Here is a 27,555-nt window from a genome sequence, read left to right on the forward strand (position 1 = left end):
TTCTGGGAAATTGAAAGAGATGGAATTCTCCCTAATTCCGTCTTTGAGGCCAGTATCACAGTAATCCCCAAACCAAATAAAGATACTTCAAGAAAGGAAAATTACAGACCAGTATCCTTAATGAACATAGATGCAAAAATTCTAAACAAAATACTAGCTCTACGCATTCAAAACCATATAAAGAGAATTGTACACCATGGCCAAGTTGGTTTCATCCCAGAAAAGCAAGGCTGGTGCCGGGTGTGGTGGCACATGCTTGTAATTCCCGTGCTTGGGAGGCTGAGACAGGAGGATCACACGGGTTCGAAGCCAGCCTCAGCTACTTAGTGAGCCTTTCAGCAACTTAGTGAGATCCTGTTTTCAAATAAAATATATAAAAGGCCTGGGAGTATAGCCTGGAGGTAGAAAGCCTCTGGGTTCCACCCCCAGTACCACACACACACACACACACACACAAAAAAAAAAAAAAAAAAAAAAAACCAGAAAAGCAAGGCTGGTTCAACATATGCAAATCAATACATGTTATTCACCACACAAATAGAACTAATAACAAAAACCACATGATAATATCAATAGATGCTGAAAAAGCATTCGACAAAATCCAATACCCATTTATGTTAAAAACACTGCAGAAAATTGGAATAGGAGGAACATATTTCAACATCATTAAGGCTATATACAATAAACCCAAAACCAACATTATATTGAATGGAGAAAAACTTCAAGAATTCCCTTTAAAATTAGGAACAAGACAAGGATGACCATTATCACCTCTCCTTTTCAATATAAGTCCTTGAGACTCTTGCCACAGCAATAAGACAAGAGAAGGAAATAAAGGAATTCAAATAGGAAGAGAGGAGCTAAAACTATCCTTATTTGCAAATGATATGATTCTTTATCTAGAAGATCCAATGAACTCAACCAAAAGACTTCTGGAGCTGATTAACCAATTCAGCAAGGTTGCAGGACACAAAATCAACCTAAAGAAATCATTGGCTTTTCTTTATGCCAACAATGAATCTACAATGAAAGAAATAAAACTATTCCATTTACTATAACCTCTAAACCAATAAAATACCTAGGAATAAACATAACCAAAGATGTAAAAGACCTCTACAGAGAAAACTACAAAATATTAAAGAAAGAAATTGAAGAAGACCTTGGAAGATGGAAAGACCTCCCGTGCTCATGGATAGGCGGAATAAATATCATCAAAATGGCCATTCTGCCAATACTGATCTATAGATTCAATGAAATTCCCATTAAAATACCAACAAAATTTTTCAAAGACATGGAAAAATCAGTTATGAATTTTGTATGGAGAAAGAAAAGACCCAGAATAGCCAAAGCAATTCTCAGCAATAAGAACCAGGCAGGAGGCATCACAATCCCGGACTTCAAATTATACTATAGAGCAACAGTAGTAAAAACAGCAAGGTATTGGCACAACAATAGGCAGACTGACCAGTGGAACAGAATAGAAGATACAGAAACAAACCTGCACATCTATAGTCAGTTGATCTTTGACAAAGGGGCCAAACTCGTACGCTGGAGAAAAGACAGCCTTTTCAACAAATGGTGCTGGGAGAACTGGCTATCCATTTGTAGAAAGTTGGATCTGAATGCTTACTTCTCACCATGCACAGGAATCAACTCGAGATGGATCAAAGACTTAGAAATTAGACCAGAGACTGTGAAGTTATTAGAGAAAGGCATAGGATCAACACTCCAACATATAGGCACAGACAGTAACTTTCTCAATAAGACTTCCAAAGCACAGAAAATTAAAGCAAGAATTAATAAGTGGGATCTCATCAAATTAAAAAGTTTATTTTTATCAAAGGAAACCATCAAGAACCTAAATTAAAGCAAGAATTAATAAGTGGGATCTCTTCAAACTAAAAAGTTTCTTCTCATCAAGAACCTAGAGAGGAAGACTACAGAATGGGAGAAGATCTTTACCAGTCACCATTCTGATAGGGGGCTAATATCCAGAATATACAAAGAGCTCAAAACACTCTACACTAGCAAAACAAAAAACCCAATGAAGAATTGGTAACTGAATTGAATAGACACTTCACAAAAGAAGATATACAAATGGCCAATAGATACATGAAAAGATGTTCAACATCACTAGCCATCAGGGAGATACAAATCAAAACTACGCTGAGATTCCATCTAACCCCAATCAGAGTGGCATGCATAAAGAAATCAAACAACAACAAATGCTGGAGAGGATGTGGGGGAAAAGGAACTCTTTTACACTGTTGGTGGGAGTGCAGAGTTGTTCAGCCACTATGGAGATCAGTGTGGAGATTCCTTAGAAAACTGGGAGTAGATCTACCATTTAATCCGGCTATACCACTCCTGGGTATCTTTCCAGAGGGGTTGAAATCAGAGAACTACATTAACATATGCATACCCATGTTCATAGCAGCACAGTTTGTAATAGCCAAAATATGGAACCAACCTAGATCTCTATCAACAGATGAATGGATTGCAAAATTATGGGAAATACACACAATGGAATTCTATTCAGCTATAAAGAAGAATAAGATAATAGCATTTGCAAGAAGATGGAAGGAACTGGAGAACATGTTAAGTGAGATTAGTCAAGCACAGAAAGAGAAGGGACATATGTTTTCTCTAATATGCCCAAGCTAGGAAGTAGTGGTAATACCAGAGGGACTCCAGATGATGGAGGGGAAATCTCAGCAAAGCTAGAATGGAAGGATAGGAGAGGAAGAAGCTGAGCTTGTTCAATGTAGAAGCTACATATGAATATGTGTAATAGTATAAATATAACATAGTTAACCTAGACAGTCTTTATTGGGAGGGGGAAGGAAAATGTGGGGGAGAGGGCACAAAGCACAATCTAAATGTATACCATTTTCAATATGTGCCACTTATAAATAAAATAAAATATGGAAAAAAGGAAACTACCAATAAAAAGAAAACAAAGTGAAGAATAAAAAATAGGGCAGGGGGTATAGATCAGAGGTCGAATGCCCCTGGGTTCCATCCCCAGACCCGCAAAAAATAAAATAAAATAAAATAAAATAAATAAAAAATAAAAAAATATAAAGATGTAAAAACTATTCTGATCTCACAGGCAATAGGTATAAAGTCATCCAATTCAATATGTTTAACACCAATATACTAATCTTATCTAATTTTATCTAATTTATTCTCCATCTTTCAACTTTGTGAATTGATGCAGCCCAGGGATTTTTTTTAAAAATAGAATTTCCCATCTCTTTCAGTATCCAGTCAAGGACTAGGTATTGTATTTAATTGTTACAGCTCTTTTTCCTTCCTTCCTTCCTTCCTTCCTTCCTTCCTTCCTTCCTTCCTTCCTTCCTTTTTCCTTGGTGCTTAGCTAATGTCAGGTAGGAAAGAGAGAGAGTGGAAGAGAGAGAAAGAGAGAGAGAGAGAGAGAGAGAGAGAGAGAGAGAGGAAGGACACTGACAGACAGGTTTTTAAGATTTATAATAGAGCATCCCTAATTTGAGATTGCCTAATGATAAGATTATATTCTAATCTGCATTCTATGTAAATTGTATTAAATCCTTTTCAGGTGTCACGCCTGGAGACACAGAATGTCCATCTTTCCCTCACCGATGATGTCACATTTTTCAGCTGTCTAGTGGTTGCCTAATTTCTCTTTGTATAGTTACCATGTTCTCACTTGGGTGTGATTTCACTGCAGTTATTATTATGGGATTGGAATGAAGGGGAAGATAGCAAATAGCTACATAGTATAGTAGGGGGTGGGTCAGGAGGAGCATATTGACCTGAACTGTGTTCCTAAGCAATCACTGAACAGCAGGAACTGGTGGAAAGATCTGTGGCTAGATTAGTTAATTTGAATATTGAAAATAAAATTGTTTTGTAGGGCTCTACTTACAAATGTTCATGCTGGGTCATTTCTGTTAAATCATTTGTATTCTATTTTTTTTTTTTCATTTAAGCATTTTGTTTGAGCACTGATAATCTGTTGGCATCTCCTCACTCCAGATAGATGCACGACAACCCTTTGAGACAACTTTGTGGGGTGGGGAAATGGGCTGTGATTTGTTCTTCTCTTCATAGTTCAACCTCAGCAAATAGCACAAGATTCGCTTCTCTCCCCCTGTTCCCAAGAAAGCAGCTGCCAGCATGGCAGGTCAGAGCCCAACATGCTTTGGACTTGGTACATCAGTGGGGAGGAACTGTGTTTCAAGAAGTCAAGAAGCATAAGCCAAGCCCATCTCACTTATTGACCTGTGTGCTGCAGGCCCAAGTTTTCCGTCCTCATGTAGACTAAGCAATGCTTGCCCTGGATCTTCCAGCATGTTCCATGTTGGCTTCTTGGCCAGCGACTGGGTGGATTGATGTAGTGAAAGCCCTCAGCGTCTGTGCCACGAAACTTCCCAAAGGAGGAAGTAGGAAGCTTTGGGTGTCTGGCTTGTGCCTCAGTAATGGCACTCAGAGACAGTGTGTCGATTATCTGTTGTCATGAAATACCTCATCCCAGTGGGATGCGGCTTAAAGTAAAAAAAAAAAAAAAAAAAAAACATTTGTTATCTCACATGGATCAGGAATTTGGAAATTTGGCTGAGTGATTCTGGCTCAGAGAACCTGAGAGGCTTCAGTCAGGCGCTGGCTGGAACTGTTCTCACCTGGAGGCTGGGCAGAGGCCAGAGATGAGTCAAATGTTCCACTAACAAGGCCATTGGGACAAGGCTCCTGTTATTGTCCATAGGTTGCCCAAGTGTTTACATAAGTGACCCAAGAAAGGATGGGAGAGAGGCAGAAACCACTCTGTCTTTGAAATCTAGCCTTATTTTTTGAGTTCATAAACCAACTGTGATACAATGTAGAAAGAGCCACATAAGAAAGTAAATACCTAGAGGTGGGGATTGTTGGTGACCATTTTGTTTTTTTTTGTTTTTTTTTTTGGTGGTACTGGGGGTGGAACCCAGAGGCTTTCTACCTCTGGGTTATACTCCCAGACCCATTTTTATATTTTTATTTGGAAACAGGGTCTCACTAAGTTGCTGAGAGCCTCACTAAGCAGCTGAGGCTGGCTTCAAACCCGTGCGATCCTCCTCTCTCACCTCCCAAGCGCAGGGATTACAAGCGTGCGCCACCACGCCCGGCTTGTTGGCGACCATTTTGGAGAATAGTTACCCTATAGCCTTAAAATGAGTAGAAAGAAATTTGAATGCTCTTGACACAAAGAATTATAAATGTCTGAGGTGATGGATAGGCTAATTTTCTTGTTCTGATCATTATACAGTATATACATATATTGAAATATCACACCATACACCAGATATATGTATAGTTATTACGTATTAGTTAAAAGTTAAAACAAATAAAAGCCTTCATGTGGAGAATAGAGGATGCTTGACTGGGGATTAATAAAGCTCATACTTAAGTTTCCAAGTTGGTTAGGTATGTCTGTCTTTCTATCTATCTAATCAATCATCTATCCATCATCTGTTGCTTGTATAGAACCTCTACAGGAAGACTAGCAAATGGTAAAGTTTGGGATGAATTTCAAACAATAATAGATGCAGAGGAGAGAGAGTGGGACAATGCTGCTTTGGGGTGATGTTCATAATCCATAAGTTATATTAACTGTCCAGTTGTTAGTTTTTAGTTTTTATTCTCTTCTCCAGTAGTTTGGCTCCATGTTGAGGCCACATTGGAAGTCTTAGTACTTTCTGCACATACCAAATTTTTCCTCTGTTTGAAATGTTTTGTTATTTTTCCTGATTGTATCTCTTATTCTTTTAAAGTCTAGTGCAAGTGCTATCTATTTCATACTATCTGAAAGATGAAATGACCTCTGCCTTCTTCTAGATTACCATTGTGTTTTCCACTCTTATGACACTGCTAGATTCTATATTAGGACACTGCTGAGCATATAATAATAATAATAATAATAATAATAATAATAATAACAGCATCAGCAACATAGCAGGTACAAATAACCAGAAGTTTTCATTGTCAGGCATTGTGCCAAGCAATTTATATATGCCTCCTTCAACATATTTTTTTAAAGAAAAGTAAATTGAGATTTATAAGGTTAAGTATACCATTTGTTCAGGACCACAGATTAATAAGTTATAGAGGCCGGGCGTGGTGGCGCACGCTTGTAATCCCCGCGCTTGGGAGGCAGAGACAGGAGGATCGCGCAAGTTCGAAGCCAGCAGCGCTGGCTTAAGAGACCCTGTTTCAAAAATATAAAATAGGTCTGGGAGTGTAGCCCAGAGGTAGAAGGGCTTCCAGGAACCCCAGTACCACACACACACAAAAAAATAAATTATAGAATGAGGACACAAATTCTTGGGCCAAAGCCCATGATTAAAAATATTGAATCAATTGTTCTAATTTATATACCCATATGATAACAATGATATATTTAGATGAAATTTGCTTGTAGGGAAATGTATAGATCTTAAGTTCACAATTCAATGAACTTAAGAATTCATTCATCACTCCAATCAAGATATCATATCTTTCTGTCACCCCAAAGTCTTCCTTTATGCTTCTGCTCACTAATTCTCTCCCTCACAATCAGAGATAAGCATTGTTGTCATTTCTGTCACTCTATATTGGTTTTGTTTTCTAATTTGCTATAAATGAATTTACAGAGTATGGATACTCTTTCCTGTTTTAGTCCCCTCAAAATTATTTTTCTTGAGAGTCATCCATGTTGTGTTGATAAGTACCTTGTTATTTTCCTATTGTAGAGCGGTATTCTGTGTATGAATCAGCAAACAAATTTTCCCATTCTTTTGTTGATAGGCATTTGTTTCCATTTTTTGGTTATTGTAAACATCTATAAACATTCTTATACAAGTCTTTTTGTGGACAGACGTTTTCATTTCTCATGGGTAAATACTTAGTGTAGTGCACCTTCTTTGCAAAGGAGATTTACAGAGACCTTGTACTATTTCACCAGCAATGGATGAGAGTTCTGATTGCTCCATATCCTTGCTAACATTTGATGTTGTAATGGTTTTTATTTTAAAATATTATTGTGGGTGTGAAAAGGTACTGTGGCAAAGCCTGGACTCTTAAGCACTATAAGGTCATCAAACAGCTACTTTCATACACATCCACTTCTCTTTTTAGATTGTATTCTCTCAGATAGCTATTATAATATCTACAGTCCTCCAAAGGCACAATATAGTATCTGAATCAGAATAGGTGTTCATTAAATAGTAAATTTGTCTTGGGATACTTTCTTTGCATTTTTTACTCTTATTGACAACTTAAATCAGGAGTGTAAAACAGTGGTGAGAGGAAGGTTGAGGTTAGTCAGTATGGCAGTGTGTGCCTGGCATATAGTCCAAAGCACACTGGTATAGCCTGGCGACAATTTAGGTGAAAGGAGATTTAGAAAATAAGAATATGGGTCTTATACCTCTCATTAGGCATTATAATCATATGCAGATGCCTTGGTCCCAACTCAGATATTTGGATTTGGCTTATCTGGAGGTAGACAGTCACTGATCTTTCAGAGATATTCCCTAGATTCCTCTATTTTACTACTGGAGTCTTGGGACACTGGTCTCAGCAGAATAAAGAAATGAGAGATTTGCACTAACGATGATCTGCTTTATTCATTGCTCATAGATAACTGCCTGCCTATGTCTTCCTCTAGAAGTGACATCATAATATCAAATATATCCATGGAAGGATTTGAAGCTAAGTATTTTCCAGCTGTCTCCTTTCTTCCTTTCCAGGTAGACACGCTTTGCACATCAATCATCTGTCATGCTAAAGACTCAATGAGGCATTGTTCAATATCCAGGGTATTCACTCTGGTCTTTTAATAAGTATACTCTGAGCCAGGCATGGTGATGCATGCCTGCAGTCCTAGTATTTGGGAAGCTGAATCAGAGATTATTGGTTCAAGGCCAATCTCAGCAATTTAGGGAGACCCTGTTCGAAACAGAAAAATTTAAAATGGCTCAGAGGTAGGACACATCTGGGTTCAATCCTCAGGAACCCTTCCAACCCCACATACATACATACAATGTGTACTTCTCTAAGTCCTAAAGGATGTTTGCTCCAAACATGAATTTCTGACATTGCCAAAATAATTTAACTTATATATGATGATGGATGATAAATCAAATCAAACATCACTGAAGGAAGTTAAGTTTTCTTATCAAAGACTAAAGCCAAGATTGAGTGTTTGATGAAAAATCAATTAATGAGCCCAGTGTATTCTGAATTCTATTGAGCTAAGTAATTTCAATGGGCTCTAAGTGCCACAGCCTGTTTTCTGAAAGGCCTAACCCGAACTTTGCTTCAGAGCATTCATCTTTACACAGAAGCTAGTAGAGGTTTCATATGGCATAGCCAGACCTTACTCCCTTCCCTACTCAGTGACAGCGGCAGATTTTTTCATGTGAACACCTCCATGAATTGGAAAGGAGGACTCACTGGGGAACACCCGTGCATTTTCTTTCCTTCTCCACGGGACAATTGGTTTGAGATTGCCTCCAGGTAGCAGAAGAAGGATGATTCTTCCTCTGTCCACTCTCATCTTCTTCTGGCTTCAGTCTTTGCTACCAGGAAGGAGGGGAGAACCACGGCAGAGAAGAAGAAAACAGTGGGGGGAAGGGAAAGTGGGAGGGAAATATTTCAGGAAGAAATAACAAGTGCATGTGTGTGTGTTTGTGTGTGTGTGTGTGTGTGTGTGTGTGTGTGCACGTGCACGTGCACGCTTCCTCTGGCATGCACACATAAAGAAGGGCAGTTTATAATGATAGTACATTATAATAAAAACCTTTGAACTGGGAGATTCCTTCACACCTCATAGTTCAATAGTTTCCTCATTTTACAGAAAGGGAAACTGATTATAGGAAAGATGATAGGATTTGCACAAAGTGACATAATGAGTTGGGGCAGAGCAGGATGAGAGAACTCAGTGTCCTCCAGCACCAGCACCCTTCAGAGTGTTTCTTAAGACTGCCTCTCCTGCCTTGTCAGGCCTTCTTTTTTATTTATTTTTTATTTTTTGGCACTGAGGGTTGAACCAAGAAGTTCAAGTTATAGTACCTCCTGCATTTACAACTTTGGAAGTGGGTCTGTCTAAGTTTCTGAGTCTGGGATAAAATTTGAAATCCTCAGATCTCAGCCTCAAAGTACTAGGATTATAGAAATGTGCCCCCCTTGCCTGGCTTTGTCAGGCCCTTAAAAAAGAAAGAGCTTTTGGCTGCCTTCTCTTCACCCAACCACACACTGAGAGCTTGAAAGGACACTCTAATGAGGTTAAATAGTTAAATAATTTCGGGGAGCAGTCTGAGTATTCTGAAGGTGGGGATGGTAAAAGGAGGCATAATAATAATAAATAAGGTCACTGCTTTGCTTGACTTTATCTCAGAACTGAAGTCATTTCGCTTTCCGAAGCAGAGTTCTAGAAAGGGGAGAGTTACTGCACTTTGTCGACTCAGTGGCCTTCCCAAGAGATCATCATGTCATCGGAGGCCACATCAGAGCACCACTAATGGCGACGTGAGTGCTTTGGGTTACTATTTGCAATCTGAGTTTTAATAAACTTCAGCCATTTGTTCCAGGTTGCCAGAGGTCAGTAAGCCAGCAGTGAATATACACATAGTTGAGTTTCCCTAGGTTTGAAGAGCAAGGACAAAGCCTATCAATCATCTTTGCTTTTTGCTAGGATCAAGCCATTACACATTGGATGAACGCACTGATACTCACTGTTGTGTTTGAAGGTCCTTATGGTTGCACCTGAGAGTCGGGCCCCAAGGACAATAGAGGTGTGGTTTAACTCATCACTTAAAATGAGGCATCCCTGTGCAGAAAGCAAGCACATAGAACACAGCCAATTGATAAAAACAAAGGAAAAACAACTTCTGGGAATGGGAAGGCACTCTAAAACCCATTACACAGACTCCCAAAGCCCTCATTAATTTTAAAATCCCAAGGACTTAAGCTGGTATTTATATGGATAAAATCCTGAATGGCAGTTAGCTCTTAGAGATGAGTATTGTTTTCAGAGATTAAATCTTAACTGGAACATTTACAAAGAGTGTGCAAAGAGAGCTCCATTCAAAATCTTGGGTAAGCATTAGCTATAGGAAGACTTGATCTGTGATAAGAAAACTTATGTGGTTTAGGGAGGCTTGTGGATTGGCCGGGCTGTTTTATTCCATGCCAGATTATTGGGGGTGGTTTCAATTATTATTTTCTTTTTTTTTTTTTTTTGAGCAGTACTAGGGATGGAACCCAGGGGCATTCTACCTCTGAGCTATACTCCCAGCCCTATTTTTTATTCTTTTTTTTTGAAACAGGGGCTCTCTGAGTTACACAGGGCCTGAGTAGCTGAGGCTGTCTGCAAACTACAATCCTCCTGTCTCAGCCTCCCAAATGCTAGGATTCTTCCTGGAAAGCAAGGGCTTTTCCAGTAGGATGTTTCAAGGTCTCGCTTTGTGATTCTCACTTTCCATGTAGTGAGATTCACATCTCATATCTCATGTAGACAGAAGTGTCACTGCTTCCCAGTTAAAAATATTGAATTTGGAAAAGTATAGGTGGCAATTCAGTCTGCAGTAAGTGGGAAAAGTCTAATTTACTACTTTAAAAGATGACTAGTTGTTTACAAATTTTTGTTGTTTTTTAATTAAAAAATTTCTAAATTGTAGAATTTTTCAAGTATACTCAAAATGCAGAGAAAAATTATGTGGGGCTTTTGCCTTGGTTACCACCTGGGATCCTTAAGTTCTCCTTTATAATATGATAATCTCACATAATGTGTGTTATGTATTTGAATCAAAGCCAGAAAAATTCTCTTATCTCTACACTGTAGACATATGTGTACATATTTATAATTTTATGTTGAAACATCTGAGAGTTATTATAAGCCTCATAATACCTAACTTCTATATTTTTAGGCATGTATTTCTAAAAACAAGACTATTCTCCTACAAGACCACAATACAATGATTAAATATAAGAACTTCCACATTTATACATTACTGTCATTTAATACATAATTCAAATTTAAATTTTCCAACTGTTCTAACAAACACTGCCTTAATGTCTCTTATAGCTATTATTTTTCCTTGTATTTTTTTTCAAAACAGAATTCAATTTAAGATAACACAGTGCGTTTAGTTGTCACTAGATTTTTAAAAATATAGACCTGATTATCATACTTGCCTGCTTCTCATTTTTTTTCCTCAGGAATAGTTTTCAACACTGTGGCATGACTTATACTAGAAAGTTCTGTGATTTGGCCCCTGTCTTCCTTTTTGGTCTCTTTCTGACCACTGTCTTATGGTCCAGTTCCTCCCAACCGCTCTACTTCATACATGCCATCCTTTCTTCCTGGTTGTAAGATAGTATGTTACTTACCTGTGAAATGCTGTTCTCATGTCCCCACCTTCACAGGCGTCACAGTCTTCCTCATGAAGTTCTGGGTGACTATTTTGTCCTGTATATGTGTGTGCTCTTTCTGTGATTCATCCAATTTTATTTAGCATATTATTTCCCCAACTAGAGTGTAAACTACTTAAATTTACGATGCACAAGTCTGATTCATCTTTTATGTCCTGTATCTGGCCCCATGATAGAACACCATAGATTCTCAATTTATGGTTGATTAAATTAATAAAACATGCATGCATACATAAATGAATAATATGAGAAAATGTTTTGTCCAAATAAATGCTTAATAAGTATTTGTAACCTTGTAAATGGGGATTCAAGAGCCTAAAACTGATTGAATTTGCTAAATTGTTAGGAAAGATAAAGTTTTATTTCCATGTGGGCCTGTAATTGTATGACTAGGAACATCATGATGAAGAGATTTGCTGGCATGCTTGCTAAAAAATGTCAGTTAATGTCTTCTAAGAAAAGGACCATCTCAGCCAAACTTCTAACAAGTGAGCTTCTCAGAGTTAAAATGGTTAGGAATATTATAGCAGAAAACTTTTATGTTAACGAGTCTCACCTTCCCAACTAGTGCAGGGATGTTCATTGAGTTAGTTGCGAATCCCATTCCAAAGACCATCACTGCCTCTACATTCAGGAACTTAGCCATGAGGTCCTCCAGCTCCTGATGTTTATCCAAGGTACCTGCACATGGAGGTATATGAGGAGTCATTCTCTTTTCAATAAGTTCAAGAATGAAAACCCAAATTGCAGTAGATATACTTCACCAAAATATCTGTACAAGACTGAAAAGCTGGATTAAATCTGTTTATCATACTTGTTTGCTTAGTTAAACTGCTCCACACAGCATGGATAAATCTCACAAAATACACTGCTAAGAAGTCAGGCATTTAAAAGAGTATAACCTGTATGAATCCACTTACACAAAATTCATAAAACTGACAAAACAAATCTGCAGTATCAACCATCTATAGCATTAGACATAGTGGTTCCTTTTTTAGGAAGATGAGGTTGGTTTTGAGATTCTCTGAACGTTCTGTTTCCCAATTTTTGTGCTGGTCATACAGGTTTGTTTGCTTTTTGAGAATTCATTGGCCCTTTTACTTAAGACTTTTTAACTTTTCTATTATTTTGTAATGCAATAAATTTGTAAAATGTACCACAGTTCTTCTTTCTTCACCCTATATCTCACAATTTAATTTAAATGTTCACAGGGATTTCTCCACCTAAGATCAAACAGATCCCATGACTCCCATAAATGCTAATAATATATACATACAATGATACATGCATATATTTACACATATACTTGTAATATACACATATTAATACTTGCAATGGCTTAGATTTAGAGTGCCCCCTAGCCCTTACAGAAGTAAGGTACACTGTTGGAAGCAAGGCTTGGCTGCAAATTTATGTTCTATCTCTTGCCTTTCGATGCTTGCCCTCTATCCCTTCTAAACATGAATTCCTTGTGTCTTGCTGATGGCCAATGTTGATACTTCACATATCTCCTGTATACCATCATTCCAACTTCCAGATTTACACAGTCCAATGCAGTAGCCCCCAGATACTTGTGGTTAGTGCAGTTGAAGTACTATATTTTAAAATTTTGTTTAATTTTAATTCACTTGAAATTTAATACTGAAGCACTGTAAAATACTCAACTAAAATGCCACTTTATTATCTTATAGTATTATATTTCGCATTAGCCATTCAAAATTTAGTGTATGGATTGAGATGGTGCTATAAATATTAAAAATGCACCATATTTTGAAGGCTTAACATAGGAACAATAGAAACAAAAAATCACTCATTCAGGTATTTTAGGAATATAAAATCACTCATTCAGATATTTTAGACTGATTACATGTTTAAATGGAAAATGTTGGATACACTGTTAAATAAAATGTATTGTTAAATTAGTTTTACCTATTATTTTAGCTTTTAATATAGGTATTATAAAATTAAAAACTATAGGTCTTGCATTATATTTTTATTGGGCAGTATTTTCTTGATAATTCATTTGGCAGAAAGGGAAAAATGGAGAGATGCTATAATTTGGAGAAATGCTATAATTTGGAAAAATGGAGAAATGCTATAATTTGCATCTATAGAATTTAGAAGCCTGTGGCCGAGATTTAAGTGAGAAGAATATTATTAGCATGTGTAGGGGATATTAAAAACATGCTTATTTAACCTAAGGAGCAATATATGTTACTATACACAGTGGGCTATTAGAATTCTATTCAAATTGTTAAGTTAGTTCCCTTATTATGCTTAAAGTTCCCTTATTATGGTTAAACTTAAGCAGATAGTGTATTGTCAGTTTAAAGATTTATTTTTGCACTTAATGTTGAATAGGACATTTGAGGGCAATCTCAACCCTTCAAGAGAGGTCACAACAGATAGGTAGTGGCCTTTCTTCTCAAACCCGAATTCATTTATCTCCAAAGTTGTCAGAAGTATAATAGCAGAGTCAACCTCAGTCAATCAAGATTTGGAGGGAAAGTTAAAAGTTTAAATTGTAATTTAAAACTTGTATTATCTACTAGAGGTTATAGAACAGAAATGGAAACCAAATCTAAGATAAAAACATTGGCACATAATCGTTGTTAGATTTGATTTTGGCTAGAAAAGACTGTACTCCAATAGTAATGTCCCCAAGAACAGGTAGTAAAAAGACCACTGGCCGGGCACCGGGCCTGGGCTCTCTTCTCAGCTCTGCCACTGTTCCATCTCCTTGGAGTTGCTGCAGGGGAAGGAGAAGACGCAAGGTCTGGCTTCCCAGCCTTTGCACAGCCCTCTTTCCTCCATGTAGAATGGCCTTCCAGTCCTGGTGGCCCATCACTCTAACATGGGATTGTTTCTCTGTCATCTTTCTCAACTTCCCAAGACAAAACAAAATTGATTTTTTTTTCTTTTCTGAGTATGCGTAATCTTTATCACATTCTGATTATGGCACTTATTACATTAAACCGAGCTGGACACGGTGGCACACGCTTGTAATCCCAGCATTTGGGAGGCTGAGACAGGAGGATCGTGGTTCGAAGACAGCTTCAGCTACTACTTAGTGAGGCCCTTTGCAATTCAGTGAGACCTTGTTTCAAAATAAAGAATGGCCGGGCGTAGTGGCGCACGCTTGTAATCCCCGCGCTTGGGAGGTGGAGACAGGAGGATGGCGCAGGTTCGAAGCCAGCCGCGCTGGTGTAAGAGACCCTGTTTCAAAAGTATAAAATAGGTCTGGGAGTGTAGTCTGGAGGTAGAAGGGCTTCCAGGAACCCCAGTACCACAATAAATAAATAAATAAATAAATAAATAAATAAATAAATAAAATAAGGAATAAAAATTAGGGCAGGAGGTGTAGTTCGGAGGTAGAATGCCCCTGGGTTCCATCCCCAATAAGGAAAAAAAAAAAATTAAACTGAGAACTTTTGTAGGATAATATTCTCTCTTACAGAGGTGCCCACAAGGTGCAGATTCTATGGGTGAGATCATATGGCTTCCATAGATATCAATGATAGTATCAGAGATGGAGAGTAGATCATCCGGTTTTAGACCGCCGTGCCTAGCCCAGTACTGACATGTATGTAGTAGGTGCTGGTATAGCCCATGTGTTGATGAAGAGTGAAGGCAGAGATGGAACTAGGAAAATAAAAAGGCCATGCAATGCCAACTCACAGGTGTCTAGGCTGTGAACTTAAGTGTGAAAATGTCTACATCTAGACCAGTCCTTTGGTAAAAACAGAAAGTATCCAATTTTGCTCACTTGGTAAATTTTCTCATGAGCCTTTTCTTCCCATAAGATCAGTTAATAGCTCTATCCTGTCCCAGTCATTCAGAAATGCATACACAATTATTCACCATAAGTCTTTACTCTTGATGGTTCCAAGACTTCCATCTCAGGGGTTTATTTATGACAGTCACACCACTAAATGTCCTTAGAACAAACAGATACTGTGGTGGAACATGCCTGTATCCCAGTATATGGGAGGCTGAGACAGGAGGATTGCAGGTTCAAAGCCAGCCTCATCAACTTAATGAGACCCTTAGCAACTTAGGGAGGCCCTATTTCAAAATAAAATATAAAATAAGGCTGGGGGTATAGCTCATAGGTAGACTGCCCTGCAGTTCAAACCCCAGTACAAAACACACACACACACACACACACACACACACACACACACACACACACACAAAATGGTTGACTTGGTGTCTTTAGACACCGGCCCTTTTTTGAATTTCTATAGGCAGATGGTTAATTAAGTAATTATTTTTTGGGTGGTACTGGGGATGGAACCCAGGGGCTTTTCTACCTCTGGGCTATACTCCCAGACCCATTTTATATTTTATTTGGAAACAGGGTCTCACTAAGTTGCTGAGAGCCTCACTAAGTAGCTGAGGCTGGCTTCAAACCTGTGTGATCCTCCTGTCTCAGCCTCCCAAGCACAGGGATTACCAGCCTGTGTCACCACGACCAGCCTAATTAAGTAAATTTTTTTTTTTTTTTTGCGGGTCTGGGGATGGAACCCAAAGGTATTTGACTTCCGAGCTACACCCCCTGCCCAATTTTTTATTCTTTATTTTGAAACAGGGTCTCACTGAGTTGCGAAGGGCCTCACTAAGTAGCTGAGGCTGTCCATGAACCGTGATCCTCCAGTCTCAGTCTCCCAAATGCTGGGATTACAAGTGTGTGCCACCACGCCCGGCTTTAATTCAGTAATTTTTAAACAGAATAATTGCCATTATCCAATGTCTTACAGGTGAGTTACAAGTTAGGAATGGTTTTGCATATGGAACTTTGTCTTCATTTGTAGGAATCAATAGTCTCCCATTCCCGTTATTATGGAATATCTGTTTAGTGTCCAGAGCTCAGGTTTTATAAACACAGTTTAGAGATTTCCAGGATGGCTGGGCATTTTCTATCTCAGAAAGTCAAGCCTTTGAGGTTTAGTCTAAACTGGTTTGGGTTGAGGTAGAATTATTTAAGAAATAATTTACAAGTATGACTCTTTGTTTTAAGTAGGTGCTTCTACTTTTTTGTTCAAGAAATAAAAAAGTAGGAAGAGCTTGGGGAAAACAAAGCAGTTGCTTTACTTTCTTTCCACAAACAGACAGGCCATGTCCCATTTGAATATAGATATTAAGTTTCATTTGGTGGTCCCTGTATCAGGTGGTTCTTGAAATTATATTTTAAAATATGTACTTGGTATTTAAATATTGAATTTTTTAAATAGCAAGAAAACTTAGCTTTAATTGTAGTCCAAAATGCAAGTGAGTCCATAATAGTTTTTATTTCTGTTTCTCTTTTTTCCTGTTTTTTATTTTTTGTTCTTTTTAGATTTTTATTGGTGCATTATATTCATACATCATATTGTGGTAAAAAACTTGTGTGTACAGACATGCACACATCACTGATTTAACCCCTACCCAATTCCCACCTCATTCCCTCCCTGTCTCTGAAGGTCAGTAAGAGCCACAAGTTGACTAGTGACAATAGATGTTCAAATTACTTTGTTATAATGAACTTGTTATTATCCTGATAGTTTATACAGTAGGATACTCAAAACCTGCTTTGTGAATTAAAAAAAAAGAATCCAAACTGTATGAATACTCTTGCCAGCTCTCTGAGCAATATTTTTATATGCCAAACATTGGGGTCACTGCCACCAGTCAAATCTATGAAAAATTAGATTCAGGATAAAACACCAACATTCTGTGTATGGACTATAAACTTTTATTGCTACTGATGGGCTCATACTCCTCAGTCAGAATATGGAGGTTGCTGGCCTGCATACTGACACATTAAATTTGATTAATAGCAGAGAGTGATGGTGTTGCTACCAGGCTTGTTTCACAATTACTTATTCTTCCTTTGTGGCATGTGTAAAGAAATTTTCCAAACGGTGTCTGTAGTCACTTTGATCCAGAATGTCCTGTTTGTGGACTATTTCCAGACTTGGCCTAAAAGCAGCTTGTCACTTACTGTGAGGATCTTCCAAGGATCTCATTTGTTTTTTCCAGTTGTGCCTTGTCCACTGCTCCACATCTGGGCCATTTGGCTTGAACTAGAGACTCCTACATTTAAATCAGCATCTATCCTTCTGCCTAAAGGAGTCCACCTTTACACATCACCTCAAAGTTCTTGGGTGCTCTTTTCCCTTCTTCCTTCCCTCCCTCTCTTCCTTCTTTCCCTCTTCTATCTTTCTTTCTGTGCCAAAACTTGGGGATGAAACAATATCTTGGTGTTTTCTTTTTTTCCAATTGTTTTCAGTTTGAAGGAGGTTGTGGAGCCACACTCCTCAAGAATGACTCCGTTTTTCTGGCCAACACTCAGAAAAAGAGTGCCAGAAAAAGGTGTAGTGTCTTCAATGGGTCTGGGTCATACAGCCACACTGAATGTTAGCCCACGGCTGCGGTATTCGGAGACCTTCCATCCTGACAAATTCTGGTAAAATAGCAACAGCACTTATACTGCCCACCTACCCAGGGTTTTATATTAAACAAACCACTCATTGTTTCCTGCAGATTAAAGTATTAACAGATAATTAGAATTTGATGCAAAAAAAGATCTGACGGGAAGCATGGGCATATAATTATTATTAGTCTTCATGATAAATATTACTGATGAGGGAAGAGCTTTGAATTTTTAAGTAGACAGAATAAAGACTTCTCCCTTGCCTCATGTTATCATTCTTATTTATTTATTTATTTTTGTGGGTCTAGGGATGGAACCCAGGGGCATTCTACCTCTGAGCTACACCCCCTGCCCTATTTTTTATTCTTTATTTTGAGACAGGGTCTCACTAAGTTGCGGAGGGCCTCACTAAGTAGCTGAGGCTGTCCATGAACCGTGACCCTCCAGTCTCAGCCTCCCAAACGCTGGGATTACAAGCGTGCACCACCCTGCCTGGCATCATTTAAAAAAAGTTTTATTTATATTTTTATGAATCTGAGATATAAACAAGATATTCAAAAATAAATGCAGATATTAAAAGTATAATAATATTTAACATCTATGATCTGTTTGTATTTGTGCGTGCCAAGAGCCCCTAAAATCTACTCTTTCAGCAGAAATCTGAAGAACAGGATGATATTGTTAAATGTAATCCTGATGCTGTACATTAGATCTTTAGACTTGTTCACTACTTATCTACTATTTTGTGTACATCTCATTTTCTGATTTTCCATAACCATTGTCTCATTTTCTCCTTTTATGCATTTTGACTTTTTAAAACAAATTTACATCTAAGTGGTCTCATACAACTTTTTTATTTCTGTGTCTGACTTATTTCACTTATCATAATGTCTTCCAAATTATTTGATGTATTTCAAACCTACAGAAAAGTTTCAAAAATGGTATCAAGAATTCCCAGATATTCTTCATCCAGATTCTGCAAATGTTATCATTTAACTACATCTTTAACCATTTGTCTATTTCTTAATTATCTCAACATATAAAATATAAGAATTATATATATATACATACCTGAACTCTTTAATGAATTGCATTCATACTATCTCCCTTAGCCCTAAATATTTCAATGTATGCTTTCTCTAAACAAAATTTTCCTCATGTAACTATAATGCTATTGTTACTTTTTTTGTTTGGTACTAGGGATGGAACCCAGGGGCATTGTACCTCTGAGCTACACCCCAAGTCCTATTTTTTAGTATTTTTATTTTTTGAAACAGGGTCTCACTGAGTTGTGAAGGGCCTCTTTAAGTAGCTGAGGCTGTCCACGAACTGCAATCCTCTGGTCTCTGCCTCTCCAATGCTGGGATTACAAGTGTGTGCCACCACCCCCGGCCTAGTGCTATTATTACTGATACTGATTTAATAATAATAATTATTATTAATGGTATATATTACATTATTGTATTATCTAAACAGATCATTATTATTATTAATTATTAATTATCACTTTAAAAATTTGTCTCCATGATAAAAGGTAGAAGGAAGCAGAAGAAGCAAGTTGGAAGGAGTGCCTCTTGATGTGCCATGATTAATTTAGTCCTTGCAGCTACATACTCTACTATCCTCACACCTACACACATTGTATAAAAGTTAGCAATTGTGCTCTTGTTTTACCAATGAGAAAGTAAGCACAGGAAATAGGCTGCTACTAAAAAGAGGAAGAGCTAATAAGAGCAGGCCATCCTCAACTATGTGCTGATCTTCATCAATGTTTTTTCAAGGCTTACCTCAACTGATGTTAATTTGACTTTTTGAGGTTGGTACTGTGATTATCCCTATTTCAGAGATGAGGACATGCTTAAAAGTTTAGTTCACCCTTAAAATTTTTCAGAAGTTCCAAGGCCATACAGTTGAAAATCTAGAGCCAAGATTCTGATTCAGCCTGAACCTAGAATCATTCCTATTCTGTGGTACTTTGTAAAGCAGGAACTTCTGACAGCTGATAGTATTAGTGGTGCCAAGCTTCTATATTTTTATATATAAATATTTGTCGTTAATAAATATCATAGTATAATTTTTGAAATATTAAATTATACATTATTATAATATTCCTTTAAAATAAAAATATTTTCTTCCTTCTCTGTTTAGTATGTGGCTGGATACTATTTAGCCTTTTGCTTCTGGGGAATTTAATTATACAGGACCCAAAGTGAAAGCTGTTTACTTCAGATCTTTAGAAAAACTTATATATACTCAAAGGAGAAAGATTAGGGTATCTGAAGCAGAGAGAGAAAGAGAGATTTGATCAAGACTGGAGCCATAGATCTCTCTACATCTCTGGGTGGTAGCTGCATGGAGACGATTATAAGTTACATAAAGGCTACTTGAATGACAGATACTTGGGTTTCTATTCTTACCAGGGATGCCTCAGGGTCATCAAACAGGGCACAGAAACACTGGGAGGCTAGACTGCAGGGATTGCCTTGATAGAATCAGTGAGCTATTGGCATTGAACAGTGTAGTCTTGGGGCTAAAGACCAGGAAACATCTCTGATGTCGGCTAAAGACGAGGAAACATCCTTGATGTTGGTGAGCTTCAATGATGGAATTCTAAAATGTACTACAAGTAAAAGAGCCAGGTTGGGTTTGGAATCAATTTAATTTACTAAAAGAAAAGAACCTAACATACTTCTTGCACACTTGAGTTTGTGATACATGTGATCATTTTATTTGTTAGCCATGTTACCTTGGGAAAGAAATTTACACTAGAAACACTGAAACACTAGAAAAATATTGAAAACTAGAAAAAACATGGAAACACTAGAAAAATTGTGCCCAAACCTAGTTTTGTGATTTTATTATTCATTTTGCATTTTTTTTGTGGGTCTGGGTGTGGAACCCACGGGCATTTGACCTCCGAGCTACACCCCCTGCCCTATTTTTTATTCTTTATTTTGAAACCGGGTCTCACTGAGTTGCAAAGGGCTTCACTAACTAGCTGAGGCTGGCCGTGAACTGTGATCCTCCAGTCTCAGCCTCCCAAATGATGGGATTACAAGCATGCACCACCACACCCGGCTTCATTTTGCATTTTATGTTAAGTGAAAGATATAAATTTGAAAAAGGTATCTGATAAGATGAGTAATACTCTTTACTATACTTCAGATAAAGATTAATATGTAAGGCTATGTTCTATATTTTGTCTTTAGTTCCAGCTCTTCATTAGAAGAATTTATTTTCCTCCTCCTCAGATCACTAAAAGTTACTCCAAGTATACAAAGCGATCAGGTTAATGCAGAGTTTAAAGCAATATGCACATATCTATGTCCTGACGAATGAGCATAGATATATGAAATAGGTACAAGAAAAATAAGAGAAGCCTGGATGAAGTTCTGGACGCTGAAACTCAAGCCTTTTCAGTAGTGAGAAGTCAGGTGATATATTTAGGTTGTGTTGGGTGTGTTAGAAGAATCACAGGTGCTAAGATAATCAGAAGTGACTTCCATCATACTGCCATATCTAATTCTTGCATTATAAGGAGAGTGTGAATAAATAGGTATTACATTGCTATCAAGTGGTCCTTTCCCCATCCCATTTGCCTTTCTTCCCATAGATGACTGCATGAATGTGAAAAATTAGGTGCAGACTCTGATAATATCCTTGATTTCCCTCAAGTTGTTACCAGCATCCTTAAATGATATACACAGGTGCTGATACTGATGAAAGTGGATCTGTATTTTCAGTATGTTTGGATCTAATAGGACTTCTAATTTTAATGAAGAAGGCTACAACCTGATGTATACTGATATGCACTGAGTTTGGAAATCTGGTCCATTGCTATTAAATCTAGAGATTCTTCTCTCCAAATCACAATGATAGCAAATACTTTTCTCAATCAGCAAACTTTTACAGAGTTCCAGAGAGTAAATAGTTGAGATTTTGTTGGACTTATGGTTGCTTTTATTCAACTCTGCCACTGTCCAGTGAAAGCAGTCATAGATGTGATGTAAAAGAACAAGTGTGGCTGTGTTCTAAGAGAACTTAAAGGGCATTGAAATTAGAATTTTATGTAATTTTCATGGGCCACCAAGTATTATCTTTACTTTTTTCAATTATTTAAAACTCTAAAACTATTCTCAGCTTGCAGGCAGTATGAAAATGGGGCAGGGGACTGGGGTGGGTTGATTTAGTGACCCTTGATCTAGATGGCTCTAGTTTTAGCTTGAACAGTATGGACTCATACAAAGAGGTCTTCGGTGAGGCTCTAGAGGACGCAAGTCTGCTCTTGACTTTTCAACATAAAGGCTGAAGTAACAGGTTGCCAAGTCACTGAAAGTTCTCTGGACTTCTTATGTCTCACCTTATGGTACATGGGGTTGGAAGGAGGGAGATGATCTATAAATTCTGAATTTCTATGGGTCTTGAAGTATTCCATTATCCTAGCTACCACTTTGTTAGCTAGTATTATAGTGAGGTAAACTTGTTGGCACCTCTCTTGGCTTTGCTGAAACTACAGGGCCACAGTCTACACTTTCAGACTATCCCTGATAGTTGAAATTTGACTGGGTTGTAATTTCTATCACTGTTAAAAGAAGGATAATTACTTTGTCAGAACTCTACTAGGTCTCAGGTTGCCAAGCGGCCCTCAGAAAGCAACATATACTTTCATTTTAAGACAATAAATCTTATTAGATAAAGACAATTGTCTTATTAGATAAAGACAAAACAATATTGTCTTATTAGATAGATAAGACAATAAATCTTATTAATCAGAATTTACAATAATTTTAACTGAGAAGAATGTGCAATAGATATAAAGAAGGGACGTGGTGTGCAAATTAACTAAATACAGTGTGAATGTTTATATCTTATTTAAATCCACTGTTGAAAAACATTTTCATAGCATTGATTCATGTAAAAATGTGTTAATTAGGACTGCTTTTTAAAAGACAGCAAGATCTCAGCTGAGTTTGGTGGTGCATGCCTGTAATTCCATTTCTTGGGAGACTGAGACAGGAGGATCGCAGGTTCAAGACCAAATTCAGTAACTTAGAGGAACCCTGTTTCAAAAGAAAAACTATAAAGGTCTGTGGGTGTGGCTCAGGGGTATAATGCCCTTGAGCTCAATCCTATTACTACAAAAAAATTTAAAAATAAAAATAAAAGAAACACCTCTCCTTGGTGAAATTCCCAGGTGATCTTGAAAGGCATAAATTAAAATTTAGCTAAAATGTACTTTAATTTAGGCATTTTAAAAATGTAGTCTGGCCTTTTCTTTAAAAGTTCAGGTTAATGAGATTGTACATCCTTTGGATTTAATATAAGTTTTTGAGAATCAAAGGGAGCCTTTATAACTTGAATTAAATAATAGCAGAGAACTGACTCATCAGGAAGATAAGTTGCAAAGAGGGATTTCTTTTATTACAAACAAATGGTTAAGAGCAATATTCTTAAACTGAACAGTAAAAGAGAAAGTTCAGCAAAATTCCACATTACTACTAAGGCAAAAAGTCACACTTGAAACTTTAGAATGGAAACTAATTTTCTGTTACATCCACTTGCATGGAATCCTAAGTCAACATGTACAATTTGAAGTTTTGGAAAGCAACAATATTGGAGGCTCCTTCTGGAAATTGAAATGATGCTTGGATGTAATGTTTTCAATGAGGCTGTTGAGCAGAAAAGCTACCAATTTGAGATGATCTTTCCTTGGCACGAGAATGAGTCTTGTGGCATTCCATGAGTTTGTTTTCTTAGAGGTGAACTGATGACTCACTGTTAAGGCTGAGGCTGTGGCAGCAGGGAGGATGTACAGACTATGTGTATGCAAATAAGGTGCTGCCATTTCACATTTGTTCTTCATCATCAGATGCTTGGGGAAATAAACACTAAGAAACTACACGCCCTCCTAGAGACATGTGAAAGGGGAGGAAATGAAAGAATAGTTTCTTGATTTGGAAATCCAGGGCATTGGTGTCAAGATATGTCCAGTGATCAAAACTAACCCACTTCACTGATTTTCTGGGATGCCTATAACCTACTTGCTATTTTTCATTACAGACTTCCTCTCCCAGGCAACATGGTGCTCACCCTCTACAAAGGAAAAGGTTACATTTTGGAAAACTTTTGACTAAGTCATCAAGAAAGTCAGCCAGGCTGTGTAGTGTCAGGGGGTTCTGAAGGTGTAAGCCCCAGAACAGCAGTGTCAACATTACTGGGAACTCACTAGAAACGCAAAATCATGGCTCCTAGTCCAAATCTACTGAACTGGAAGTTCTGCCAAGCGGAGATAGTAACCTGCAGTTTTTCTATTCCTGTGGATAATTTTCATGTGAGCCAGGGTTTGAGAGCCAGTGGTTTAGTCTAAAGAAGTCACACTGCCTACTCCACAGCTGCTCTGGCAAGCTGTAAAATCTGTCTGATTCAGTGGCAACGTCTTGGAAGTGCTAGAACTTTTGTCATAAGACTGTACCTAAACACCTGACCACCGGACTTCATTTTGACTTTGGTTTTTTTCTTTTACTCTCCCTCCTTCTCTTGCGGTGCTGAGATCGAATGTAAGGCCTCGCACATGCTAAGTATGTACTCTACCACAGATCTACATTCCCAGCCTACTTTTGCTCATTTTTACAAAAATAATCAGCCCAGGGAATATGAGATCCTTGTGAAAAAATGAGATAGTAATATAAAATAAAATATAGCTTTTTTCTTGATGTACATATAATTCACTCTTAAAAGAATTCAGAATTCTTCATATATGCATTATTTTATAATCTTTTACACTTTCTTAACAATGTATTTCCTAGTTTATGTAGGTAAGAATTGAGAACATAGATTAGGATTTGAACCCAAGCAATTTAACCTTAGGAACTTAGCTCTCAAACATTGCATGTAGCAACTACATTATAATTTTTTTTAATTATTTTTTTCGGTACTAGGGATGGAACCCAGGGGCAGTCTACCTCTGAGCCACACTCTCAGCCCGATTTTTTATTCTTTATTTTGAAACAGGGTCTCACTGAGTTGCAAAGGGCCCTACTAAGTAGCTGAGGCTGGCTGTGAACCGTGATCCCCCTGTCTCAGCCTCCTGAGTGCTGAGATTACAAGTATGCACCACCACACCCAGCTACATTATAGTTTTAAATGGCTAAATAATATTATGTTGGACAGGTACACCAGATTTATTTAATCTACTTCTTCATGCTGCAAACTTGCTTATTCTTCTAAGTTCTATTATTATTTATCACATAGCAATAATTATTCCTGAACATGCATTTTTAAATCTCTATTCAAATTTTAAAAGCAAAATTTTCAAAATAAGATTTCAGAATTAAATGGCTTGCTCTTGGCATGTTTTCACACTGTCCTCCATTTTTTCTATCGACGATATGAAAGGGTTGTCTTTTCTTCACTCATTTGAAATGACTGGATATTATCATTTTTAATGTTTTGCCAACTGGTGAAAAATCATACCTTACTGGCTTAGTCATTCTTTGATTATTAATGAGGCAGAATATTCTTCATAGCATCTTGGCCACTTATATTTCCTTTTTATTTTTTCTGTTAGCTGCCTGGTTGCATACTGAGAATCTACTTTATCACTGGATTATAGTAGACACACAGAAAAGGAAATAAATCATAAATATAGCACTTTATGAAATTTTATGAAGTGAACATGCACACACACACACACACACACACACACACACACACACGCAAACACCTGCATCAAGATAGAAAAAACTAGAATCTGAGCAGCTCCTGAGAAACACCTTTGTCTGCTTCTGAACTGCCACCACAAGGGCAGTCATTATCCTGGGTAAGGACGATATTGTCCCCAAAAAGGGAAAACCTTGGTTCTTGGGATCAAGGGGCTATCATATTCTATTTATGTATAAAGCACAGATATCCATGTAATGCATAATAGAGATGAGGTATACATGTGACACTGAAACTTAATGGCAGTGGGATGAAAGAGAGCTGATGGATGTCACATTATCCTAGCTGTGTAGCTTAGCTATTAAGAATTTTATAAAAACTTTGTTCACTTCTTAAATTAGGATTTTTTTCTTGCAGATTTAAAGTCCTATGTGTTAAGAAAATTGACATTTTATCATTTATATTGAAAATAACTTTTTCCAACTTTTTTGACTTTTATCTTTATTAAAATTGCTTTCTTTCCTGTAAATATTTATGAATGTACTTTCTCTGGTTGAGTGGAGGATGAGGATAGAGTAGACTGCCTGGATCAAGCTTGTGAAACTTCAAGGGCACACAGTGGTGGCTAGCAGTTAGGTTGGTACATGCTGCTCTCTTCCAACTGGGAAGAGTGCCTGGTTTCTTCTGGCTCACATGACATCAAGTCAACTTAGAGGTGGTTTGAAATGGACCCTTTTCACCCAAGAAAGCATTCTGCCAAGTTAAGTTGAATTCATAGGTGACAAGCTAAGAAATGGAAATTAGTTTTTCACATTAAGGGAGTTACAGTCTGACATTCCTAACAGGGTGTTCACGGTTGCATTCAAGTGTGTTTTATATTTGGATTGTCCAAACACTTTTTATTTTATTCATTTGTTTATCTTCTTTAACTAATTTTAAATTTTATTTCTGTAGGTATTTTGGGTGGTGATTTTTATAGTATACTTTTATTGGTGCATTTAGTCTCACATCATAATGCAATTCATGGTGATAGTGGGCTTTCCCCGCTGACCTTTCCTCCAGGATGTTGAGCTTGACATTGGTGTTATCAAATATGTCTATGGGAGTGATTCCTGCACTGATCTTCATTCTTCTCCCTCCCCTTCCCTTAGACCACCTGCCTGATTTCACTGGAGTTTCTCCTTCATTTTCCGAAGCCACTCTGGTATCCTAATAACTCCCCAGCTCCTGCCTAAGAGAGAAAACATATGACCCTTCACCTCCTACTACTGATTAATCTCACTTAACACAATGTTATCCAGGTCCATCTATTGTCCTACAAACGACGTACTTTTGTTCTTTATTTCTGAGTAGAATTCCATTGTGCGTATATTCCATAATTTTGTAATTCGTTTATCTGTTGACGAGCACCTAGTTGGTTCCATAATTCGGCTATTGTGAATTGTGTTGCTATAAACATGGATATGCATTTAGTTGTCTTTTACATTTTATTCTCAAATTTGCATCTATCTAGGGTATAATTTACCTGGATGTAATATGTGACAGAGGACTTATTCTCTTATAATAGCAACCAGTTGTTACAACATTAATGAAATTATTAATTCTTTTCCATCTGGTCTGAAATATGATTTTTATAATATACAAATGAGTGCAAAAAGTTTCAAGTTAGACCCACTTATCCCCATCTTGCTCATAAATGTCATGTGGGCTGCGTTCAATTTACATATTCATTTCTGGTATAATTGATAACATTATCACACATACTAAGTAGGGTATAGTATCTATGCGTTTTCACATCTTCTATTAAGTCCTTTATAAACGTTTTATAGTTTTCTTCAGATAGGCTCTAAATCTTTTCAAAATAAAGTTATCACCTAAATTTTTACTGTTTTCTCATATTTATTAACAATATAATTTACCCTCTGTGGTTATAATTGATTGTTGATTTTACTGTTGAATTTAAAAAATGGTCTTTATTGAACTCTTCATATCTGATAAGTTTTGATTATTTAAGTATGTAAAGTAGAGAAAATGGACCAAAGCTCTGTTTTAAG

At 37.3% G+C, this 27,555-nt stretch overlaps 1 protein-coding gene across 1 annotated transcript in view; it reads right to left on the reverse strand.

The window, feature by feature from the left end:
- SPTLC3 (serine palmitoyltransferase long chain base subunit 3) overlaps positions 1 to 27,555 on the reverse strand; it is a gene marked incomplete at both ends in the record, with an annotated part of 150,548 nt that overhangs the window by 61,323 nt on the left and 61,670 nt on the right. The window contains 2 exons of the mRNA XM_080716163.1: positions 9,730 to 9,823; positions 11,984 to 12,108. Coding sequence (XP_080572289.1) covers positions 9,730 to 9,823; positions 11,984 to 12,108 — 219 coding nt within the window. The remainder of the gene's footprint in view (positions 1 to 9,729; positions 9,824 to 11,983; positions 12,109 to 27,555) is intronic.

Source organism: Muscardinus avellanarius, assembly GCF_963383645.1.
Source record: "Muscardinus avellanarius genome assembly, chromosome: 19".
Taxonomy (NCBI): domain Eukaryota; kingdom Metazoa; phylum Chordata; class Mammalia; order Rodentia; family Gliridae; genus Muscardinus; species Muscardinus avellanarius.